This window comes from Chanodichthys erythropterus, chromosome 10 (assembly GCF_024489055.1).
Source record: "Chanodichthys erythropterus isolate Z2021 chromosome 10, ASM2448905v1, whole genome shotgun sequence".
In the NCBI taxonomy this organism is placed as follows: domain Eukaryota; kingdom Metazoa; phylum Chordata; class Actinopteri; order Cypriniformes; family Xenocyprididae; genus Chanodichthys; species Chanodichthys erythropterus.
In genome coordinates this window covers 53,306,109-53,330,148 of record NC_090230.1, presented here as the reverse complement: position 1 = coordinate 53,330,148, position 24,040 = coordinate 53,306,109, and the positions used below count along the sequence as shown (strand labels likewise).

The following is a 24,040-nucleotide window of genomic DNA, read 5'->3' as shown; positions in this document are numbered from 1 at the left end:
TAAACATCATTTTTAAGGTCATTTCGGATGTAAAGAGCACTTGAAACACTTAAGTAGAGGCAGTATAAAGAAGTAAAATACATGAACTGTCAAATAATAATGCAATCTTTTAGAACAAAACAGGTCCAACCTGTGTGAATCGAGCGGTTCTCATGACTTAACCGATTGCCTGATACAACAAGGGCTGATAGTGCTACTTCAGCAGAGTTTTTAGTATAGTCAGTATATGCATTTCACGGACACATGACCATGGACATCTCAGCGGACAGATAGCAAAAATCCATTTGCTCCACATGCTCCATTAAGGGAAGTCAATACTTAGTTTCATAAGCACAATCATGTTATACACAACTGTTCAAAAGGAGATTCAGACTGAACACATACAGTATCTCACAGAAGTGAGTACACCCCTCACATTTTTGTAAATATTTTTATTATATGAATGAAAAAATGTTTATTTCGGTTGCATAACATATGAATGTATAATTTACTTACATAAGCATAAAAATATAAACAGAATCAACCGAAAAGGTGTAGGCTGAAGCCGTGGCTTATTACACCTACCCTTATTACAGCATCACATACCCTCCAACTGATATTAGATGTACAATTCCATCATTACACTTTACAAAAAAATTTTTTTACATTACACAACTTAAGCTTCCATCTTATAATTCATGTATATTTTGGATTTTATTTTTTTTTTAAACTGAAAAATAGTGTTACTTCTCTTAAGTTTGTCAGTTAGACTGTTCCACAAATCGACCCCTTGAACAGAAATACAATTCTTTTTTACACTGTTTTTTTTTTTAAACATATCCTTTCCTCTTAAATCATATTTACCTTCCTTAATTTCAAACAAACACAATATATTTGCTGGCATAATTTGTTTTTTAACTTTGTACATGAACAAAGCTGTGTTAAGACTAACTAAGTCGTAAGATTTTAGTGCTTTAAATTTAAGAAATATTCGTTTAGTTGACTATAGCTGCTTTTCCACCATTGGGGCAAACCGTGTTCATTTCTCAACTGTTCCATTCTGTGCCAATCCAGCCCAGCCAGTACGGATATGATTTCATTTTTCACTTTAGGGTTGATAACAGAGCTCTTTGGAATGTAATACAAATGTGTCAGTTTTTTGCCTTGGCAACATTAGAGTTTACAGAATATATGAGATGTAAATAGTGACTGCGTTATGGAGGATGATCAGATATTTCTTTCATTTTATTATTAATTTGTGTTCATGTCACTCAAATAGAGAGCTTAGCCAGCTACAGAGACACTGTTAGCCAGGCAACAGACAGTGACCAATCCTGAGTGGCAAAATCACTACACGCATTCACTGTTCAGCACAGTTAGCCAGCCGTGCTGAGAATTCCAGGCCAAGAACGGTTTGTAATCTTGCCAGGCTGTGCCGTACCAGGCTCAAGTGGAAATATAACTGGAATCGTTCCTTTCCGTTCTTAGAACCGTTTGGCACGATGGTGAAAAAGCTGCTTATAATGGAACACACAGTTTTAATAATTGCTTTTAATTATTTTAACAGCTAGACTTTGGATTTTAGCATGTTGAGAAGAATGGCATTAAATGCATGAGCTCCACATCTCTAATACTTGAGGGTTCCATTTTTTGCCATTCAAGAAATTTCATAATGTTTCCTAATCTTACAGGGGGTTTCGATGTGGACATTAAAGGCTGGGGCGGCGAGGACGTTCACCTGTACAGGAAGTACCTCCACAGTAATCTACTAGTAGTGCGTGCCCCGTCACGCGGCCTCTTTCACCTGTGGCATGAGAAGCGCTGCGCTGACGAGTTGCCCCCGGACCAGTACAAGATGTGCATGCAGTCCAAAGCCATGAACGAGGCCTCACACGGCCAGCTGGGCATGCTGCTCTTCCGACACGAGATCGAGGCACACCTCCGAAAACAGAAACAGCGAAGTGGAGCCAAAAAAGCTTGATGGATGTTACCTCTTGTATACATGCTTTTAAAGGGATGGTTCAAAAGTGAAACTTTCTGTCCTCATTTACTCACCCTCCTGAACCAAAATGTTCTGGTCATTCATTTCACTGCACCATAAAATCACAATAAAAGAGGTCCACATGAAGCCCAAAATGATGTTCAAAGAAACAGCAATGTCCATTTTGAGAGAGAGAGAGAAATTTTTTCTTTTTTTTTTAGTTAAATCATTTAATTGAATCAGTTCACAAAACCAGTTTGAATTATCACAAATCGAACTGTGATTTTAACTCTGAAAATGTTATCCTGTTTCTACAATATGACAGAAGGCTTGGAATATAGCATAAAAATTATTAGGCTGCATGGGTATTGACAGAAATTTCACGATTCGATTCTGATTTGCAGGCTGGCGATCTGATTCAATTCTGCTCTCGATTCACAAGCTTGTAATTTGTTTCAGTTTGATTAAGATTCAATTTGTATACAAACATTTTAATTGCACATAATGAAGTTTTTATATTAATAAAATTATAACTTTTAATGATATTTTTTCAAATATAAACATTTAAACAGCCCTGCGGAAGAAACCATCAGAGAAGTTCTAATGGTTTCCACTACAAATACCATTATACAAACATGTTAACCATTACCAAATGGTTTCCAGTAGCACAGTTGGCAATTTCGCCGTTTTCCTGCAGAACTGGGCTACTTGTAAACTTATTCTCCCCACCTCTCGCGGATTAAAGGTTTGACATATTGCATAAAAATTAAATGAATGTATATTTTACATTCTACCAATGCTAAAACAGCTATGAGTTTTGTGAGGGAGGGCCCTTTGAGCTCCTTTATGAAAACAGAATATTTATGATTGCTTCTAGTGATTTTCAAGTTGAAATTGTGTATTATTACACAAAACAGTGACTGTAAAATATGTAGCCCTATTTTAAGTATAGGTGTGGCATATGTTGAGTTTTGATATTTGGATAGGGTCATTGGGCTTGGGCTTTGATTGGCCTTCGGGCTGGTTTTGTTACACAGACCTGGCAACCATATTTTGAGCTAAATTCCATTAGGAGAGTGATTTTAACATGCCATCAATAGAAGGCATCAAATTACCAGTAGACACAGAGACCATTACAGTTTCCATTAAAACAATACATTTCCCTTTATAACCATTACAACCATTACAAATGATGTGAGGGTTTCTGTTGTTTTTGGGACATGGCTGATGACGGAGTTCAATATTCAACATTGAAAAACAGGTTAATTAAAAATATAATATAGTGCATATATTTAGTAAAATGTTCCTCTCTAGAGTCCATTTTTCGAGCTGACTATGGAGTTTATGATCACTGAATGACTTTTTTGATATACCATTACGTGATTGTTTACAAGCTGTTTTATTGACATCTTCCCGCGGTTGAAACACTGATTAAGCGACTTAATGACTCATGATATATTTCGGTAAGTTGTACAGTTTCTTTCAACATACCTTCTTATGTTCATTCATGTTTATTTCGTGCTATAAATACGAGTAAAGAGGAAGAGAAGATTCACGTGGGCGTCGCATTGCTGCTTCGTATTAACTGAGACGTTACAGTGATCTGTCACACCACAATGAAAGAGCAGTATTATTATTTTTTTTAATTATTTATTTATCTTAATTGACGGAATTGGAAAGCTGATACTTTGTTTATCAAAAGTAGCAATGCACAAAGCGTATTGCAATTTAATGGAAGTGAGGCGTACTACAAATATTGTGACATGCATCAACTCTGCATTCATTATAGTAATCACATGGAAAAGAGCAACATGAATGTTCTTCCGAATTTCTCCTTTTGTTTTCCACAGAAGAAAAAGTGATTCGGTTTGGAACAACATGAGGGCGAGTAAATGGTGACAGAATTCATTTATGTTATACATGAGAGGGGAAGGGAAGAAATACAGTACTGCCTTGAAGAGCCGGTTTTAGTATGACTAACGCACACACATATGCAAACCCAAACAATATAACCGAGAGACGCCACAGGAACAGTAGACAGACATTCCCTAAAGACAAGATCGTCAAGCGTGGGTGTGCAGCAGAGGACCTTCAAGTCTCTTTGGATTGCTACAAAATGATCCACAGTATTATCGCAGTGTCTGTAGTGCACTTCACGTGGTCAGTGAGTTACTAAACTGCTGTCTTTTGAAAAGCTTTCTGTACTATACTAACTAGTACAAGACGATTTGTTTCAATTTTTCTTTTTTCTTTCGCTTTTTTTTTTTTTTTTTTTTTTTCTTAGAATGCAAGTTAATGCGGTTAATGTATTATGTGGGTGCATAACTTTAAATGTGAATCGTTGAGTAAGACGATTATAAGGGCCTTAATGCATGTATCTAGACTGTGCTGACAGTTTATATGACGAGCGGTTCGAAGAACTGCAATTCATTTTATGTTACCCTTGATTTATTAATGTTGTGGCGCCACCTAATGGTGAAACTTGACAGTGACCTGATGGTTTTAAAGGGGAACTTTATTATTACATTCAAACGATAACGTCACAATTTTATAATTGGTTTTAAAATTGGAAATCAAATTCAAATGTTGTTGTTGTTGTTGTTGTTGTTTTTTAAGAGAGAGACCAAGAATTATTATATTTGATTGATATTTTGTATTGAAGGATTCAATGAGTATTATGAGTACTGAATATTAACAGTATTGGTTAGAGATTATTTAATGACTCTTCCAAATACATATTTGTTCACAATTTACAATCTTCAGATTTAGCAGAATTGTATTGAAGTTCAGGCAGAATACAAGTCTTGTCAGGTATTTCAAAGATGTCAGGGTGCAAAGCACTCTGTTTCTCTTCTAGAGGGGAGTAGAATAGCTCAAAGTAATTATTTATTGGGGGACTTTTTCACCCCAAAAACTCAAAGCTTGTATGTCTATTTGTATTCTTTAAATATGTTGTTTTGGGACATATTCCGTCTCATTTATTGTAAATAATAAAAAAAAAATAAAAAAACATTTAGATTTTATGAGGACAAAGCAAAATAAAGCAAAAGAATGTGACAAATTTAATGGGTCTTCATTTATTTAAGCTGCTAATAATATAGACTACGAATGAAAATGATTTGTGTATCATTCACCGCTAGATGACAGTATTGCAACATAATTTCAGACGGAATGAATATTCTTTAGGCCTACTATTCTCTATTTGACTCGTAATGATGCATTTTATGATTTTCGAAAATTTGTAATAATACACTAAGTATTGACTTAATATGACAGTCACATTTAGTACATTTCTTGTTTAATTCTGTTATTAAATTATTACTACATTATTTTTACATAAACATTGTAAACATTAAATCTTATAGGCTAAAAGTAAGATCTAATATAATTGGGTAAGTTATACTAAAAAAATAATTAATTATAGCTATTAATTACATCATCAACAGATTACTATAATAATTATTCTCTCTAAAAAGCATTATTTCTTATTAGGCCTATTAATTACTTTCTAAATCATATATATAAACCTCAATCCGTTGAACAGTATTTAAATTGAGAAGGTTACATTAAAAAAAACATACACATTTTTCCCTTAGACGTTACATTTTGACGTTAAATTCACTAGGTTGTTCAATAGTCTATACTGTATTTAATGCATTAAATTAAATTATAAAAAATTAAGACGAGTAATCTGTTTATTTGTTTCAGGGGAAAAGTAATTAAATTACAATTTTAATTAGTAATTCATTACACCCAGCACTGCAAGTAGGTTACTTTTTTGTCAGATAGTCATGATATATAGATCTAATTATATATGCGGATCTAATTATATACGTGGCCATAGGGGGCGTGGTTAACCCTGAGAGACACGCGATTGGCTGTAATGAGCCTCAGCTGTTGTCCGTCATGACAGCTAGCAGAAGCTCGACAGTGTGTAGTCCGAAGACACACGAGTCCTTTTAATCTGACCTTCCGAAACATCAGATACCGGCTCGTCATCGCGTATTCTTAACCTCATGCGATGAAATGGTCTTCTTATCTAAGGAACTACAACCGAACAGCTCGCTCTACCTTCCTGCTGCCTCTTAGCCGTCATTACACAGTCAATGTTATTAAGAGCGCTTGAGCTCGCGTTAGTGCGCGTCCGTGCAGCTCATTTCTCTTTCAGTAGAGCACTAGAGGTGGACACTCCGTCAGTCTGTTTACTGTGGGAACACTAAGGACGCCTTAAATAAAGCCTTTATCTTCATAACTGACCCACAGAAGGACACTGACACGCCGAACGATGTTCGAAACCAGAGGAATCCCCTTTATGTTGCTTGACATCGCGTGCCTAATACTCGGTAAGCATTGTTTTCCAAGTAGCCTACTTCTTATTTTATGAATTTGAATAGATTATCGTCTTGACTGCCGCGAGTCTTATAACGGTGTGGCAATTATTTGTAACCTGTTTAGGCGTTCAAAGGCTAAGTGCTGTACAGAAAGATATTAAAGACATACTGAAGACGTATCTGGACTTGTCAGTTGTTTTAGATACATGTTGTCATGCACGTTATTTAACTGCATGAGATTCAGCATTGCAACAATTATAGTACTCACACAATAAAAGCGTATGATACCCATATAGTGTGCGTCATAATGCATACTGCCGTTGTCATACACCCATCATGCGTTATCATTGTTCCGTAATAACAGGGCGTTACCTTTATGCAGAGATTCTCTTATGCACAACAATGGCACGTGAAACCTAACAGAAAATCCTTTAAATGTCTTGAGAAACCAGTTTTTTTAAACAGCAGCCCATAGATTGACTCCATAGACTCTAATCCAGCAAATATTTTTCAGGGTTTATTTTTGAATGTCTATTTCTGTATAATCACATAACGTCTTGGCTATAATATTAGTAAGAAAGATATAGTTCACTGCCCCACTGGCAGAGCATGTTGTTCAACTTCCCAAAGTGACAGCTAGCCCTGGTCTCCCTTATGTCACATAATAATGTGATTTATTCCTATAAAATGATTTATCTTATCCAAATAATCACAAATGACTAAACAAATCGTGGAAATTCACTGGTCAAAATATGTGGGAACCTTGTAATATAATTCTTAACTGTTATGTGCTTAATCTAGTTTCTCCCTAATAGTCTTTACAGAATGTATGTTGGACGTTTTGACCTGTATTTTTTATTTATTTATTTATTTAGAATTTTCCATCATGCACTTTGGCATTTTTAAAAAATGTTTTAAACAGGAATTTCCACAAAGTAGCCGTCTGAGTCACTTTCATATGAGGAAATTTCAGCATTTTATAAGGATTATTATAATTATTATTAAGTATGATGAAGTATAATATCCCAACACCTATGCTGGTAATTTTTCTCATTCAAAAGTAGCTCACAATCATGGCTGTCAAGCAGACACTCGTGTCTTTCTTTTTTACAGGGAAGCGTTATCGGTTTTTGCATTTGCAGATGGATATTTACATACTACCGGTAGCACCTAATCTCTACGAAACTACACAGAAGAACAGATCAGGACTGATGGGTTTAAACCCAAAAGACTTTCCCAGTTTTGTTTGTTTTGCCCTGTTTGCATTTGAATTACAATTGGGCTTCATTGGAGCACAGAACAATTAAAGCTTTACTTCAATTCAGCTCTTCCTTCTTTCAGGCTTGAGCAGCCAGCTTTATCTATACATGTGCGTATGTCACATGCATTCAGCATCAGTAACAGACCCATAGTCTTTTACTGGGAGAAGAGCCTCAGGCTTTATGAATGAGGGTTTGTGTTGTTTTCCCATAATGCTTTGCAACAGCAGTAACAATAGGCTGAGGCTATAGAGGATTCAAAGTTTACATACGAGACAAGCTCTCACGTTAGACTTTAAACCGTCAGGTCACATTAGTTCCATACAGGATAGATAAAGACATTAGCGTCAGCTAAAATTCAAGAGGCTGCATGTGACAATAGCAATGTGTCTGTTATGAGCACCAAGAAAGGATGACAGACAGCATTTACATTGGAAATAAGCGTTTGAAGTGTGGTTGTGATTAAGTTAGCCCCTTGGTTGTGGGAGATGGATGATGTCATGGTGCTAATTTTTGTTCTGTCTATTAAAAAAAATACATTAAAAATATAATACATCAATGCAATGACTTAAATGCACCTCTTTGAGGATGAACATGTTTTTAACTTCTGAATTAGTTAAAAAAAAAACTTTTTTTAATAATAAATAATAATAATTTGTGGTTAATTTAAACATATTACAAAATTCCGAAACAATTTTTTTAATGTTATTACTTTTTACCTGATTGTTACACCACATGAGTAATTAAGTTTAATCTTTTCGGAGTACATTTCTAAGAACTTCCTTTAAAGATTGTTTCCTTTTCTTTATCATGGACACTATTAAATGTCATTGACCCCTTGTAAAACTGTCATCAGGCACAGTTGGCTTTACATATGTCACTTTAAAATAACAGATATTCAAAGTCTGAGTCTATTACACCACCTGTCAGGTTTCCTTTCCGAACAAGCTTTGCCATTATAAACCCACATCCGTTATGTAATTCTTATTTCTTAGGTGGCAGCAGCCAGTCATCAACACTGGAAACCAGCCCTTGCGTTTGATTGGTTGGTAGACCCTTTATCAAATTGTTAACCCATTGTTAACCCTTCTTCACCCACAGCCGGCCTTCCACTTGCAGCGTTTAACCTGGGTAAAATCAAACCGTATCAGCGGGGCTTTTTCTGTAATGATGAGAGCATCAGCTATCCCTTCCACTCCAGCACAGTCACCTCCACTGTGCTCTACACAGTGGGCTTCACACTTCCCATATGTAGTGTAAGTAATACCAGAGAAAGTAGCATATTACACACACTACATGCCCAGTGTCCTCCCTCGAAAGTCTGTAGTGCACTCAAGTTTGTTTCAAGGGGTGTTTGGCAATTCATCTTGAGAGTTTAATGGACTATTGCAGTCACAGGATGTGGCCTTTCATTGTAAATGAACAAACATACACTGAAGAGCAGCTGTTTCAACATGACTCCTGAGCACTGAACAGGTGCAAACTGCAATTTCAGTAGAGCTTTATTAGTTGTATTGAAAGCATGCAGCTGTCCAAGTCACTTCATCTGTGATTGCATTAGGCCATTGAACATTGTGTCTACACTGAAAGAGAGAGACCACTGTCAGCTGATGTTGTCTACACTGGAAGTGCTGGAGCTGAAAATTAAGTTAGTTTAAATTCCTTAACTTTACATGGGTTCTTTTATAATTACAAAATAATGTTACACTTAATGTCACATGAGGAGAATGAATTTCTGTTTGAATTCTTTTTAGGGACGCACAGTGTATCAGTATTGTATCGGTTATTGGGCAATTTTAGAGATTTTTCTTAATTATACACATTGTTTGATATTGGGCATTCAATAGTGCATGCAAATCTCACTATTATTATTTTATTTACAAAGATAATAATTCAACTTAAAAAAACACTAATAAATTAAATGTTAATAATTTTAATGTTCCAGTTTTTTTTATACTGCACATTATAATATTGTGATCCCTAAATTCACATGTAGCATTTATTACAATTGTTTTTAGTTACAAAAAAAAATTAAAAAATTTTAATTTTAATATCAGGGCATTTATTAATTATCCGCCATAATATGAAAATAATTATCAGCCCTAGTTTATATTGAAAGCTACAATTTATTTAAGAATGATTTTTACATATTTACAAAAAAAAAAAAAAAAAAACTTTCTGCTTGTGTTTAAAAATGAGGACCAACGTTACTTACCAATTATAAAACTGGGCCTTGTATATCAAAGTTATATTTATGGGTTTTTGTGCCTTTATTCGGAGAGGACAGTAGAGAGCAGACAGGAAAGCATTGGGCGGAGAGAGAGGGGGGCGGGATTGGCAAAGGACCTCGGCGACCCGAGTTCAATTCCCGTCTCGTGAAACGCATTTGTGCCATATGTCGGCACGCTAACCACTAGGCTATCGGCGCTGACAGGTCTTGTATATTAAACATGAGCAAAACTATTTTTTTTTTTTTTTTTGTAAATATGGGGAAAAAACAATGTTATGATATGCATACATTAAAAACTAAAGATGACAAGCCAGAGACCAGAAAATCACAGGCTGGTTTTGGTATAACAGTCAGAAGTTATTTAAATGCATAACAAATAACATTCATCTTTTGCAAATAAAATGATTTCATTTCAGACAAATGGGGAAAATAAAATGGTGGTTTACGGCAAAAATAGAAACCGTAAACTAAAGATGTGACATAAAAGTCACTTCCAGTGTAGACTGCAATCTAGTTGTGGCATATCATGATAAATGTCCAGTGTAGACACTGAGTTGGGATTGAACAAGATATCTCAGCTAAGGATACTCTGGGCATGTTGCTTGTCATCAACTTCTTAGCCAAGGATGTCCACCAAGTACAAGAAATTGCTTTAGCTTTTCCAGATTAGCTCAGGTTTGAGGTATTTTTGGCTCTGAGTTTAAATGCACACTCCTTCAATCTACTGCTGCTGCAAATGCAAACGCAACTGCAAATTAGGCTGAATTTGTGGTTTTCATCATGTGAGGGTTCTTCTACCAAATCACAGAAACGTGCTGAATATGTTTAAGAAAGGTCGCCGTTTAGTCACAAATCAAGTACTCACGTTCAAGCGCCATGCTTATTGATATAGTTTGTGTAAATATGTGCATGAAAACAGTTTTAACACAAAAATTCTGTAAAATAATAATAATAAAAAAAAAAAATCTAGACCCAGAATCTAGACAATCTAGAATCTAGACGATGGAAAGCGAATCTGGGATATTGTTATCCGTCTGGAATGTGATAACCGTGGATAGTTGATACCTTCTGGAGCACAGATGCCATACTTTTGCCTCTAAAACTTCTCTCCAAAAGTGTCAGCAATACTTTCCATGATTAGCCCCATATGACATTACCCTCAAGATTGAGAGAACCTCAAACATCCCATAGTGCAAGATTTAGGTTTGACCTCTATGAAAGCAGCCCTCAACTTCCACTTGCCTGCCAAGTCAGTTCAGGCAGCGTGCAAGTGATGATCTAAATGAGCGATCTGTTGGCCGTGAATGTTACACCAGTGACTCTGAAATCCCATACGTTCAGACAGCATATCACAGACCATGACAATGCAGCTTTCACCGGAGATAGCAAGAAGATACGGTGTAATGTTAGGAGACTCCGGTGGCACCGAGTAACCTGCTCTGATCCAGCTCTCAGCAGATTGAGCGGTTCATGGACACGCAACACAAAAGTCTCAACAGTCCATATTCACTGCATGTTGGGTAAATGTCTTAATCTCTACCACATGCTTTGCTGCCACGCTTGAGTAACCTTCATGTCCCCAACAAGCTTGTAAAGTTTCTGCCGGTCTTACCACGGTCACTCCTTTGTGATGTTTATGTTGCCACTTTAATGATTCTAACTGTGGTGAAGCAGCATTTAGGAGCTCTTTTATAACATGATGGTGTGAAAAAAACCACAGGAAAGGCATTTTTAGGGACTGTAAAGCCTTGTTCGCACTTGGAAACCGATAAAGCGACCCAATGTCATTTTATAATCAGTGAGAATGTGTGTTCAACGACTGAGCCGACTGCCAGTGGTAAACCGTGAAGCTGTGAGGTACTGTAGTCAAGACTCTGAAAGACAGAGAAGTTAATGTTACTGTGAGTGTTTACAGTGTTCTATATGATTGACTCTGCCCATATACAGTGATTTAATAAAATGATGCATGGAAAACCATGTCAGCAACCTCAAGCAATAAAATCATTGTAACTTGTGAACAGGAGAGAGTGAGGAAAAAGTATTTCACACCATTCAACTGCTCACCTAAATGTTCAGACATATAAATACTCAACGCTTTGACAAGATCTACCCATCATCATAGCGTGCCATTGAATCATTTGAGCTATATTTGACACATTCCACTTCCCATCTCGACCTCAAAACCACCGGAGAATGAAAACAAAGCAATAAAATGCACTTTAACGAGAATATCCTACATTATGAAAAGACAATGTGCAATTTTTAGCAAAATCTCATCCCCAGCTGCCATACCATCTACTTTCTAACCCTTTGTTCATAATGTTTTCAAATAGAAAACCTAATGTCCGTCTAACCCACAGCTTTTCTTTCTGTACGAGCACCTCCCTGAGGAGAACGTCATTTGAATAGGGGGAGAATAGGGTACGAAGCACTCTGCTAACCTTTGTTGTTGTTTTTTCTCTCTCACTGCTTTTTTTTGCTAGTTGGACTCCCATTTGCAATACTCACAATACAACATAAAACATTCAAACGAGGATTTTTCTGTAACGATGACTCTATCAACTACCCATATAAAGAAGACACCATTTCCTATCAGTTATTAGGAGGAGTTATGATTCCTATCACTGTGCTTACTGTAAGTGCCCGTCTGTTTGTTACTTACAGCTCACCCCCTCTCTCCTCTCATTGTGCTTCTAATGTTTGTGCTTTTCTGGTCAGTATGACTTTTCTCATGCCAGCTCAAGAAACAGAACTTTAAGATGTAACCACAGTTCAAAAGACATACAGTCCTGTAGATAGATGCTTAAAGGGATCGTTTAGTCCAATATATGTACATTCTGTCATCATTTAGTCACCATATTCCAAACCTGTATGATGGACTTTCTTCTGTTGAACACAAAATTAAATGCTTTGAAGAAATTTCATTATGTAATTTTCCTTACAATCAAAGCATACAGTGACTGGAAGCTGTCAAGGTCCAAAAAGAACAAAAAAAGTTCCAAGCCCTTTGAAGTCATGCAGTAGCTTTGTGTGAGGAACAGAAATGAAATGTAATACTTCCTTCACTGCCTGGATGGGTTTGTTATGAGACATTGTGACTTCAAACTCGCAACAAACGTGTGACATTAATAACTGCGCACATTGAAAACTTGAAGTCATATGGACTACTTTTAAGGTTCTTTTTGAGTCCTGACAGTTTCTGTGTGCTTTCAGTGTTTGGACAAGTTGAGCATTCTTGACAATTTCTACAAATGTGTTCCTTGAAGGAAAGGAAGTCAAATTTGTCGAAATGATGAGAAAGTTAAAAATGTAATTTTTGGTTGAACTATTCCTTAAAAATGAACATTTGTGATTTAAGCAGTACTTGACCTTAAAGTACTTAAGTGGAAACAACGTTTTCTGGTCTTCTACCCACATATATTCTCCCATAAAAGCCCATATACCACAGAAAGTCTTGTGGTGAGACGTTTAGACTAGAGTTGGAGACGCTCTCTGTGGTTACATCTCATAACTGTTTCTTTAATGCAGGCTTTTTATCTTGTGTGATACCATCTACAATTCAACACTGTCCTTTTAAGGATATTAGAAACATCAGTGTGTTTAAAAATGTTTAAACTGAGCTTATATTATGCTTAACATTATATACATGCGCGCACACACACACACACACACACACACACACACACACACACACACACACACACACATATATATATTATATATATATATATATATATATAATATAAATATACACACACACACATTCACATCTGTATAACCTCACAGTCACCCATGTGAGCTCAAATCACATATCCCTCTGCATTAAATGCTTTTAAAACTTTTGATTTAGGTTACTGCAGAAAATGCAGTATTCCAGGTATTTTAACCTGCATATTTTAGTAAAGCAATTGTACAAAGAATTGTATCATCTTAATATACATTACCCAGGCTCTATAACTGATCAAACTCCTCAAAACTAAAGAAACAAATGCTTTTTTTTAGAGAAAGTAAAACTGTATTATAGTCTGACTGTAGTCAGTATAGACACCATATAATGAAAGAAATGGAAGTACAGCCTACACTCTAAAAAAAAATGGAGCTATATAGTACTAAAAATGGTTAATTGGCTCGTAGTCATAATGGAACCACTTTAAGTGCTGTATCACTCCAAATCTTGGTGCTTCAGTGGTTCTTCATCAGTTCTTTAGGATGACTGAGGTGCTATATAGCACCGCTACTGCATAGAGAACCTGTTAAGTGCCTGTATGGTTCTTCAGCGGTTCTTCAGTGGTTCTTTGGGGTGGTTAAGGTGCTATATATCACCACTGCCATACAAAGAACCTGTTAATCCCCTTTAAAAGTTCTTTATGAGCCAAAGAACCACTGTTGGTGCCATTTAGCACCATTTTTGTTTGAAGAAATAAAATGCAATATGGCACCTGTTATGGGTTCTATATTGCACCATTTGTCAAAGGTGCTGTACAGCACCTTTAAAGATATGGTGCTACATAGCACCAAAAGTGGTTCCCCTATGATTACGAGCCAAGAACCACTTTTAGTGCTATATAGCACTTTCTTTTTTTTTTCTTTTTTTTTTAGAGTGTATTCAAAATGATGTACTGGTGTGTAATTCATTCTTAATTGTTCAGTTGATGAAGAAAAGACTTCAGAAGCACAAAAATTACTTATTTAACATGATTTGTGTAATCCACACGTAACCGGGGACCTTGCGAAATGTGGAACGGACTCTAGTCCCATGCCTCAAAGCCTTGTTAATGTCAATAGTGATAACCTCTAAAGGAGGCAATGCAAACATGGGTAACTGTGATGTTAGGGACATTTTAGGGAATTCCCTGTGATAGCTGCATTGTCAAGTGCTTCTACTGTTCGATCTTGTCTTCTATTCTTGTACGTGTGGACATCCTTATGAGAAACAATACAGAAAGAATCCTCAAATATCCCCATATTACAAATACATAACTGGTTGTAACAAAAATTGTTGACATTCTCACCAGAACAAAGAAAAGTAATGCTTCATTGCTTCCTCTCCCATCACAGATGATCATAGGGGAGTGCCTTTCAGTCTATCTAAACCGCATCAAATCAAAGTCTCTCTGCAACAGTTATGTGGCCTGTATCTATAAGGCCATTGGCACCTTTGTGTTTGGTGCCGCCATGAGCCAATCACTAACTGACATTGCCAAGTATTCCATTGGCCGACTGCGGCCACACTTCCTGGATGTGTGCAAACCGGACTGGACGCAGATCAACTGCACAGGAGGGGCTTATATCGAGGATTTCATCTGTACTGGGGACTCAACCAAGGTCAATGAGGGAAGGTAGGTTCACAAGTTGTTATTCTTTACCTTAACACTGGTGTCCAATCTTGTTGCTGGAGGACCACTTTCCTGCAGAGTTCAGCTCTGACCTACTCTAACATATCTGCTTTAACAACACTACTGCAGGGTTGTCCAATGTTTCTCCTGGAGGGCAAACGTCCAGCAGAGTTTAGCATTAACCCTAATTAACCACATCTGAACCACCTAAATCAAGGTCTCGAGGATCACTAGAAACATCCAGGCTGGTGTGATTGCGCTAAATTCTGCAGGCCCTCCAGGAGCAGAATTGGACACCCCTGGACTATTGCGTGTCCTGCTCTGGATGGAAGAGTTGTAAGAAAGGGAAGTTTGTCCTTGAGGTGGAAGTAGGAATCCCTCAAATTAGTTATTAAATGTGGTTTCATCCTGGAAACTTCATAACCAGTTTAGCCTGCATCTGCATTCAGTTTTAGCTCGTCCCTTAAAATAACTTGGCCTCAGAACATTTTTGGACAGATGGATCTTGCATGGAATTAGGCATAGTTTTAGGGATTTACTGGGAGGTGTCCAATTAGCAGAACCAGTTCAGTTGTGACCTCAAGTGTGCCATGACTCCTTTGTATCTGGCATTGAGAAGAACTCCCTCATTAACATTGAAATGAAGGACTTCTTCCGAAGTGATTGTTGTCAACCTTTTGGGTCAGTTGTCCACACAGTTGGCCACCCAAGCTTTTGGTGGAAATCTGTGGTTCACACGCTCTAATCCTGTGGTAAATCGTTTCAGAGCACGCCGGGTTTCTGTTTAGGTTCTTGGGACAGACTCAAGGCCAGCAGTATCCCAGGACCTCTCAGAAAGCTCTCATGTAACATAGGTGTGGTTCCCATCTCTCTCACACATCTTTAGTGGTTATCTAGTGTTTGCCTAGGAGACGACGCCATTTATAGAACAAATAAAGAGCAGCATGGGTCTGAGCCCAGAATAACCCGGGTCACCTTTCACACGGCAGTGTTCTCCTCAGGAAAAAGGGATCTTCTCACTAGGCAAGCAAGTGTATTTGCTTGTAAAAGGGTGAGAGAGTCTTCCTGGTCAAGTCAAAACAGTTCAGGTATTAATGATTTTAAAATCTGAAGTCATCATTTCTTTGAGTCTGTTGCTATTTAGTGCAGTTTTGTCCTCATGATGATCAGGCACATTCACATTCAGTCTGCAATGCTTGATTTCAGCTTCACCTCACAGATAATTTACTTTAGCTCTACTTTGTCTCATGACTAAGTCTGTAATTCAATCAGCAGGATCATGAAGATCTGGCGTCATTATGTTTGCAGCGGTTGACTTTACGGCAGTTAGTGCTGTGCTGTTTCCAGATTTATTTGCCGTCATTCACTAGGCGGATGCTCCTAGTCGACAAGTGGTCTAAGCTTAAGTAAACAGGAACACGCAAAAGCCTGCCGGATAGCCAGACCACCCTCCCTCTCTGACGCTTTCCGTGCTTCCCCTGCCCCGACCCCACCGGTCAACACGCGTCTCCCTCGAGCATGCCTTTATCACCCGGAAAAGGGTGTGTGTGCTTTTTTAAAGGGAGTGATTTACTGGGCCAAATGGGACAATGCAAATCTTAGGTTCAGTGTTAGGATTTGTCAAGGTAATCCTTAGTTTGTTTATACAGAGCTGCAAAACAAGCGTCATACTTTTGCACAAGCACATGTCTACATGTATTAAGTAGTTAACAGCCCTTCTGCATTGCCCTCATTGATTCTTTGTTGTTTTGCAGACTCTCGTTCTACTCGGGTCACTCCTCTTTCTCCATGTACTGCATGTTGTTCTTGGCAGTAAGTGTCTTTTTATTATTCTTTACATGTCATTTGTTAGGGGTATAGTTCACCCAAATGTTAATGTTCTGTCATCATTTATTCACCCTTGTGTCGTTCCAAACCTGTATGACTGACTTTCCTCTGTAGAACATAAAAGAACAATTTATTTTTCCCCCCATACATTTAAAGTCAGTAGGGTCCAATGTTGTTTTGGACCCTACTGACTTTCATTTCACGAACAAACAATTCAGAATCATTCTTCAAAACATCTGTTATGCATAAAAAAAAAAAAAGTACAGGTTTGGAACAACATGAGGATGAGTAAATGATGACCGAATATAAAATTTTATAGAATATTCTTGTACTGTATAGAGTGCTGATGGTCATGACATTTAAACTACAATGTTACATAACTGAATAACAAGCCAGAACCAAACTGTCCAGTGAATACCATCATTGTTTGAGTGACCAGGAAATGGGATAAATGTATGTAGATTTGTTTTACCACATTGATTTTTCCATTGGAAAATACCTATTATCTGTCAGTGTTTTGATTCAGTGGAGCAATCTTAAGTCTTGTCATTCTGCTGAACTTCTCCATTACAGACTTGTTAGCAAACACAGCCTACCATAATCTTATCATGAGAGTACAAGCTTTAAGGACATGCAGCCAAAGCTCATAGCACATTTGATCCGAGGTTCATCGACACTCAGAAAGATAACATTGTATTATTGTTTGCTCTAAACTGACCCCTCGATACTGAAATGAACTACCTAACCATATCTGTTCAAATTTAGATTACAAGCATTAACCACATAAAACTAAACTAAAAAAAGTACACAAACTCGAGAATCATTTCTAAAGGGGTTATTTTTAGAGACCTCCAAAGATTTCTGGGAATCTTTGCCCAGCATGGGGATTTCTTCCCATCAACCCGTCAAAGTAATCCTTAGTTTAGAGTTGCTAAACAAATGTCAGTTTTAATTTTAGGTTTTCATACTGTTGCACAAGCACGTCTGCATGTAGTAGTTGTAGTTAAACAGACCTTGTTTTGTCCACATTGACTTCTTGTTGCAAACTATCGTTCTACTCAGGTCACTCCATCAAACCTCTAAATGAGTAATGAATTTGACAACAAGACCTGTAATGTGATAGCACAATGATTAATATTTAAGCATAATCTACATTTCTTAGAGGCCCAGTGTAGTCAACTAAAATAACTTGTTGGTTCCTGTTAAAGGAAGTCTTACTTTGAGTAGGATGACTGTTGCAGCTTTGATGCGTCATGCCAGAATTTTTAGGTACATTTCCCTTAGGTATAAGAAAAATGAGCCACTTCGTAAACAGGAAAGAATTAGTTGCATGGGATCTGCAATAACATGAAAACAACACTATCACAGTGTGCTGAAGTCAACATGACCATGTTAGTGAGGTCACCACTGCACTGAGTTTGGCAGGCAGCATATTTTAAAATGCTCTTATTCAATGAGGAGCTTGAACAATCTTTCCCTTCCTCAAAGCTTTATCTTCAAGCAAGAATGCAAGCTGAATGGGCACGGCTCCTTCGACCCACGCTCCAGTTCTTCCTGATCGCCGCCTCAGTCTATACAGGACTGTCCCGTGTCTCAGACTACAAACACCACTGGAGTGATGTACTCACAGGCCTCATACAAGGAGCTATCGTGGCTTTACTAGTGGTGAGTGATACGATCAACTGCAAACTGACCAAAAATCACCCAATTGTCACATTTTTCCAACTCATATGACTGTGTAATGTCCATGTAACAATAGAATCAGTATATTTTATAGTATTTAATATTTTGCATTAACTTTTATTTTTATATCTTTAGTTTTCATTATAGATTTTTTTAGTAATTTTACATACTTTTGTCAGTTTTATTAGGTTTTTTTATATTTTCATTTAGGTTTAAGTTTTAGTACTTTAGTTTTAGTTAAGTTTATTTTATTTTAGCTTCGTTTCAATTAAAAACAATTTATGATAGTTTAAGGGTACGTTTACATGTCAAAACAGAAAAGTTTTTCCTTTGCATTTGTGTTAATGACAACTTCGTCAAAATGATCCCTGTTAACACGGATCCGCTAAAAATGCTGTATTATGCTTCCAGGCCAGTAGTTGGCAATGTCATTTTATATAGAAACACTATGACTGTAGACTGAACGTGTAAAACACATGCGCATTACGGTACCGTTTTTGTAAATTTGCACTTTGAAAAACAGCGTTAACAATAACGCCACCTAATTTAATTTTTTGAATGTCTAGAGTGCTCCATTTAAATATAGAGATGAAAAACATTTGAATATCTTGAATCTCAAATTCTTCAGCTAAACCCTAATTTACTTAAAACCAGTAGTGGACAATAACAAAGTATTTTTACTTTGTTGTTGTACTTTATTTTATTCTGTACAAGTATCTGTACTTTATCATTTTTTATTTTGGGTAACTTTTACTCCACTACATTCCATAAAACCATGTTGTTCCTCATTATTTTGAACTGAAGTAATTATCACATGATCCGAGACATGACGTACCTGATTCTTTTCAATTCCCCACCCACCTGTATTTTGAGCAATAGAATGAACATACATCAATACTTTTTATGTTCATTAAAAATCAAGTACTCCTTTTCAATTTTACCTGAGGACAAGTACTTAAGTTAAAGTACAGATACCATAAAATATGACTTAAGTACTTGATTTGTGTGCTTCGTCCACCACTGCTCAAAACAAGGTCAAAATCGGTCATTTTTGTAGTCCAACAGCCCAAGTCCCCTTTAATCCACCTTTGTTAATGTAATAGATACATATGGGTTTGAGTGACAAGTTTTGAGATTTTCTGTTGTGCAGTATAAGCGCTTAAAAAAAAGAAGAAAAAAAACTTGCTAAATACAGAACAAACATTGATATTTCGGGCTCTGTGACTTGAATTATATCACCTCCTCTCACACCCTACAGGTTTTCTTTGTGTCGGATTTCTTCAAAAAGAAAGTTGAACCTCAGAAAGAGGCCGAGATCCCACACACCACCTTACAAGAAACCCCTACGAATGGAAATCATTATGAGAACCCAAACTAAGCTATCAGGAACCTCTGACGATGGGAAGGGGTTTCAGCATGCACCCACTACGAGGGCAGACCACTAGGGTGAAAACCTGTGAATGTAACCTTGCTTTCTATGTTCTCCAGATACCCCTTTCTGGGGGTCTCTTTATGGACGCTGTCCCACGTTGCCTTGGCTGGACTGCTTCTGCTGCTACCACAGCTTCCTGTGTATCTCCAAAAACTAATAAGTGTACCTCTATTATGCCACAAAAGAAAAACCTTTTTTTTATCTGTATCAAAAAAAGAAATCACTATACAAACTTTTTTTTATTAAAATTGTTAAAACTGTATGTACAATATGTTGCGCTTTTATGATGAAAAAAAGAACCCATTATGCTCGTTGACGAACAAATAAAACAATTATGTTCAATGTAAATTCTGTCCTTCAGTGTTTTGATGCAAAATGAACAATGCCTTCAAAAAACAAAAAACAAAAAACAAACTAACAAGCGAGCGCTTATACAAAAAACAAAAACTCAGGATTCACAAGTAAAGGCTGGCAGCAAACACGATATCCCTCTTAATCTTCGTTATACCTGTGAAAAACAAGAAAATGTCTCATTTTAAAATGAAATCCATAGCCATCATCAAAACACTGACATAAGTGCAAACTGGAAAGGCAGTGTTAAAACAAAGCTCTGTTCCAAAATCTAGTGTGCTGCCTATCTAGACAGCATGTTAAGGAGTGAGACAAGCTACACAACACTTCAGGCTGTTCCATAAATTATCATAGCTTATTTTGGCCTAAGTTCCCATACTATGCCCTACATTAGCTGCCAACAGCCGTCGATGGAATGGCATTCTATTGCGCATGCGCATCTTTAACTGTTACTTGATGACGTTCTACTGAAACTGTCTAATATGGTAGAATAGCTAATTTTTTACACAACAGATCAGATAAGTAAATTATGTTTTATGGTTATGTGGGATTTTAACTGTATCTGTATATCATTTAATGCCAAAAGCAACCCCTTTTTTGTACTTTGTCAAATGATTAAATGATTCTTTATTGCTGCTTAGTGATTTTTGTGTTCTTTGGCTACGGCAGTTAACAGTTTACTTCCAGTCGCCGTTGCAGCTCGATCAGCAACTGAATGAGTCAATGTGAGTGAAGTTTGACAGTGCAGTGTAAGTGGTGTGGACATAATCTGGGGAGATGCGGGAATTATCCACAGTGCATGGATATTCTTTAGCAGTTCGCCATTCTGTGTGCATCAATTGTACACTCACATACTCAATGTCCACTATGGTTTCGGTTACCACTACAAATGGCCGTCTCCTCAATTAGTGCTCTATATAAGGGAATGGGGCAATTCTGCATATCTTTTACACACAATCCCACAATGCATTCCAGCACACTACAAATATACCAATTCTATATTGAAGAGTACTGATAATGCAATCCAATTTAAAAATAGGCTGTGCTTTTACTTGACATTTGTGTGTGCTGTATATTTAGACTACTATTCTTAGCAATTAGCTTAACATGCTAACATTCAAATGTATTAGAATCGATTTTGAACTACATATTTGCTAGCACAACAAATACTGAAAAATTAGCTTAGCAGCATGCTAACACCCAATTACATTGGAATCGTTTTGCTAGCTATTTGAATCCTGTGTAATTAGATTATCAAAATTAGCAACAAAGTGTACAACATTTTTATGCTTAACACCATGTTATTAGCTTAGCATCATGCTAAAAAGTTTCCCACGTACTTCATGTAAAGATCATTTGTGCAAGGCATGTACTGTGCAGAATTGCATGAACGCTGATGCTTATATCTACACAAGCTCAGTTTAGTGTTGCATTATGAAAAGGGTCAGATGGCAATTCATAATGCGCAAAGCAAGACAAAAACTCTTCCATAGTTTTCTCTTTCATGCAAATTATGAGCAATTTAGTTAAGGTGGACATGTTTATTACCTAAATAACACCTCTGGTTTAAATGGAACATACATTTGAAGGAAACTCTAGTGCCCCTTGAATACAGAGGTCTGTTTCCAGTGATATGAATGCAAAAATGCATGCATTCAGTATGTTCAAGACTTGCGTAAAGTACTTAATTATTCATGAGTCAAAACCCTGAACAGCCATACTGAGATGATCTTGGAATGTGATGATATAGATGATATAGTTCATGTTACCTTATATCTCAAGCCCACAGGTTCTCAGAATGTGATCAATAATTAAATCTTTCCAAGATGGTTTACCAGTCAAGTGCTTAAAGCTGCCCACAATAAATTGGATACTCTTTGCACATGGCTCTATTTAGCTGAATGAGTCACACCACCAGGATACAGCATGTCTTACCCATTGCAAACTTATTCTCCAGCTCCGTGTTTCCAATGGCCTTGGCCGCCTGGCACATCTGCCTCAAGAGCTCCTCCAATCTGCGCATACAGCGGATTATACTGCCTGAGAGAGAGAGAGAGAGAGAGGAAGAGTAAGTCCTCTCTGTGCTCAATACATACCAATCACATATGGTCATTTTCAGTGCTTGTAACCCATAGTTTCATTGTCCAGTTGCATTAGAAATGTTTATTTCTGAGAAATCTTTCTTGGCACAAGAGGCTTTACTGGCATGATGTTTTAAGATCTCCAATGAGACCAATCCAGCATGAGGTGAAAGGGGGATGGAGATAAAGAATATAGGGGAACTTCTCAATTTTTCATATAACATCTCTCCCTGACTACAATTTATCACTACAAGATCTTTGCTGTTTGCTAATGCACATGAACACAGCCAAAATCTCACTCAGGAGCTGGAGCACGGACAGAAGTGGGATTTTTTTTGACAGCAAGACATCAGTGTTTCAATGCTCACGTCATGCTGTGGACACGGCCAAATCTCAGAGCAGAGGCCTCTGGGAGAAGACATGCTAAAAAAAAATGTTTTAAACCTTTTTATTTCCCAACATGTCTACTTAAGTCAGGACCAACTACAACATCGCTGATTCCAAATTTTCTCACAAACTAATTACATTTGTTCATTTCTGGGAAGCAGATGATATGAAAAGTCTTTTTATAGTAGAAGTCAAAACAAGCCATTGCCATTGTCGGGAACTGGAGCTGGGCAATATGAGTAAAAAAAAAAAAAAAAACTATATTAATTTCAGGGTGAATGGGACACTTTTTTGCCTATATATAATAAATATGTGAAGCAGAAATGCAGTATTTTGATGGCCATTGTTCTAAGGAAATTTGTACCTTCAAACACATCGGTCATTTTGCATATCTGAGAGAATGAGGAGCCATTGGCCCATGTGTAGACCACATCCATCAGGTGTGGGCGGAACTGATTCAGGTAAGAGTCCTCGTCCACGTCCAGCTTGGCCTCTGCGGACACCTTAGCAATTCGCTTGGCACATTCCTACAACCACAGCAGAATTTCAGACATTCATGACGATTACAAGTCAATTCACACCATACCGACAGACGGAAACAGATACTTTGTCGGGTTTTGTTGCATCAGTGTGTTACCCCATCTGTCGGAGCTTGTTTTTGCCAATTGAACATGCCGAATCAGTGTTAGTAAATTGTATACTAATTTAATAGCAGTTTGTAAACCCTGTAACTGAACAGTTTACACTGCAAATGAAGTAGTGAATCATCAAACTGACCTACAAACTCATCATACATAGCAAAAACAATTTCATAAACTGTTTAAAAGTGGGGTTTTTTTTGGTTTTTTTGGAAGATCAGACTGACCTATCTGCATAACAGATCTCTATGAACACAAACAGAGGTGGGAGTTTAAGCATTATTTGGTAAATAGTGTGTGTGCTAGAGAGTTTGTAATGTGAGGAATTTCAGGGTAGCTGAACAAGTCCTCCCCCTCGAACACGCTACCTGCATCTGTCGCAGCGGTCCGGCCAGCTGCTCCGTCAATTTGGGCATCTCATTAGCCTGTGGATGGAAAGAGGGTCATTCACTACAACAAGGGAATAAAGAAAATATACCACACATCTTGACGTAGTGCACATTCTAAATTATGCATAATGGGAAT

At 37.2% G+C, this 24,040-nt stretch overlaps 3 protein-coding genes across 4 annotated transcripts in view; 2 read left to right on the top strand and 1 right to left on the bottom strand.

Annotated features, from left to right (window-relative positions):
* Positions 1-5,010, top strand: part of csgalnact1a (chondroitin sulfate N-acetylgalactosaminyltransferase 1a) — a 42,474-nt gene extending 37,464 nt beyond the window's left edge. The window contains exon 8 of the mRNA XM_067398169.1: positions 1,671-5,010. Within this exon, the coding sequence (XP_067254270.1) occupies positions 1,671-1,960 (290 nt within the window). The 3' untranslated portion in view covers positions 1,961-5,010. The remainder of the gene's footprint in view (positions 1-1,670) is intronic.
* Positions 5,011-5,842: 832 nt separating this feature from the next.
* plpp1a (phospholipid phosphatase 1a) lies at positions 5,843-22,237 on the top strand. 2 transcript variants are annotated; one of them, XM_067398168.1, is made up of 6 exons: positions 5,843-6,303; positions 12,264-12,415; positions 14,839-15,119; positions 16,871-16,928; positions 18,432-18,608; positions 19,885-22,237. In XM_067398168.1, the coding sequence occupies exons 1-6, from the start codon at positions 6,246-6,248 to the stop codon at positions 20,002-20,004; spliced, it is 846 nt and encodes a 281-aa protein (XP_067254269.1). In that variant the 5' UTR covers positions 5,843-6,245; the 3' UTR covers positions 20,005-22,237. The 2 variants fall into 2 exon arrangements, with proteins under 2 accessions (XP_067254269.1, XP_067254268.1); XM_067398167.1 differs by lacking the exon at positions 12,264-12,415 and adding an exon at positions 8,652-8,806 and having other exon boundaries at positions 5,844-6,303; positions 19,885-22,235.
* The window catches only part of mtrex (Mtr4 exosome RNA helicase), a 41,041-nt gene continuing 37,428 nt past the window's right edge, over positions 20,428-24,040 (bottom strand). The window contains exons 24-27 of the mRNA XM_067398165.1: positions 23,884-23,940; positions 23,242-23,404; positions 22,345-22,449; positions 20,428-20,566 (exon numbers count right to left, since the gene is read on the bottom strand). Of these exons, the coding sequence (XP_067254266.1) occupies positions 20,514-20,566; positions 22,345-22,449; positions 23,242-23,404; positions 23,884-23,940 (378 nt within the window). The 3' untranslated portion in view covers positions 20,428-20,513. The remainder of the gene's footprint in view (positions 20,567-22,344; positions 22,450-23,241; positions 23,405-23,883; positions 23,941-24,040) is intronic.

Bases quoted from the DNA above. Each gene is read 5' to 3' on its own strand.
- plpp1a (XM_067398167.1), top strand. From the start codon at position 6,246: ATGTTCGAAACCAGAGGAATCCCCTTTATGTTGCTTGACATCGCGTGC. The intron at 16,929-18,431 runs GTAAGTGTCTTT...CCTTCCTCAAAG, and splicing joins ACTGCATGTTGTTCTTGGCA to CTTTATCTTCAAGCAAGAAT. The intron at 18,609-19,884 runs GTGAGTGATACG...CACACCCTACAG, and splicing joins CTATCGTGGCTTTACTAGTG to GTTTTCTTTGTGTCGGATTT.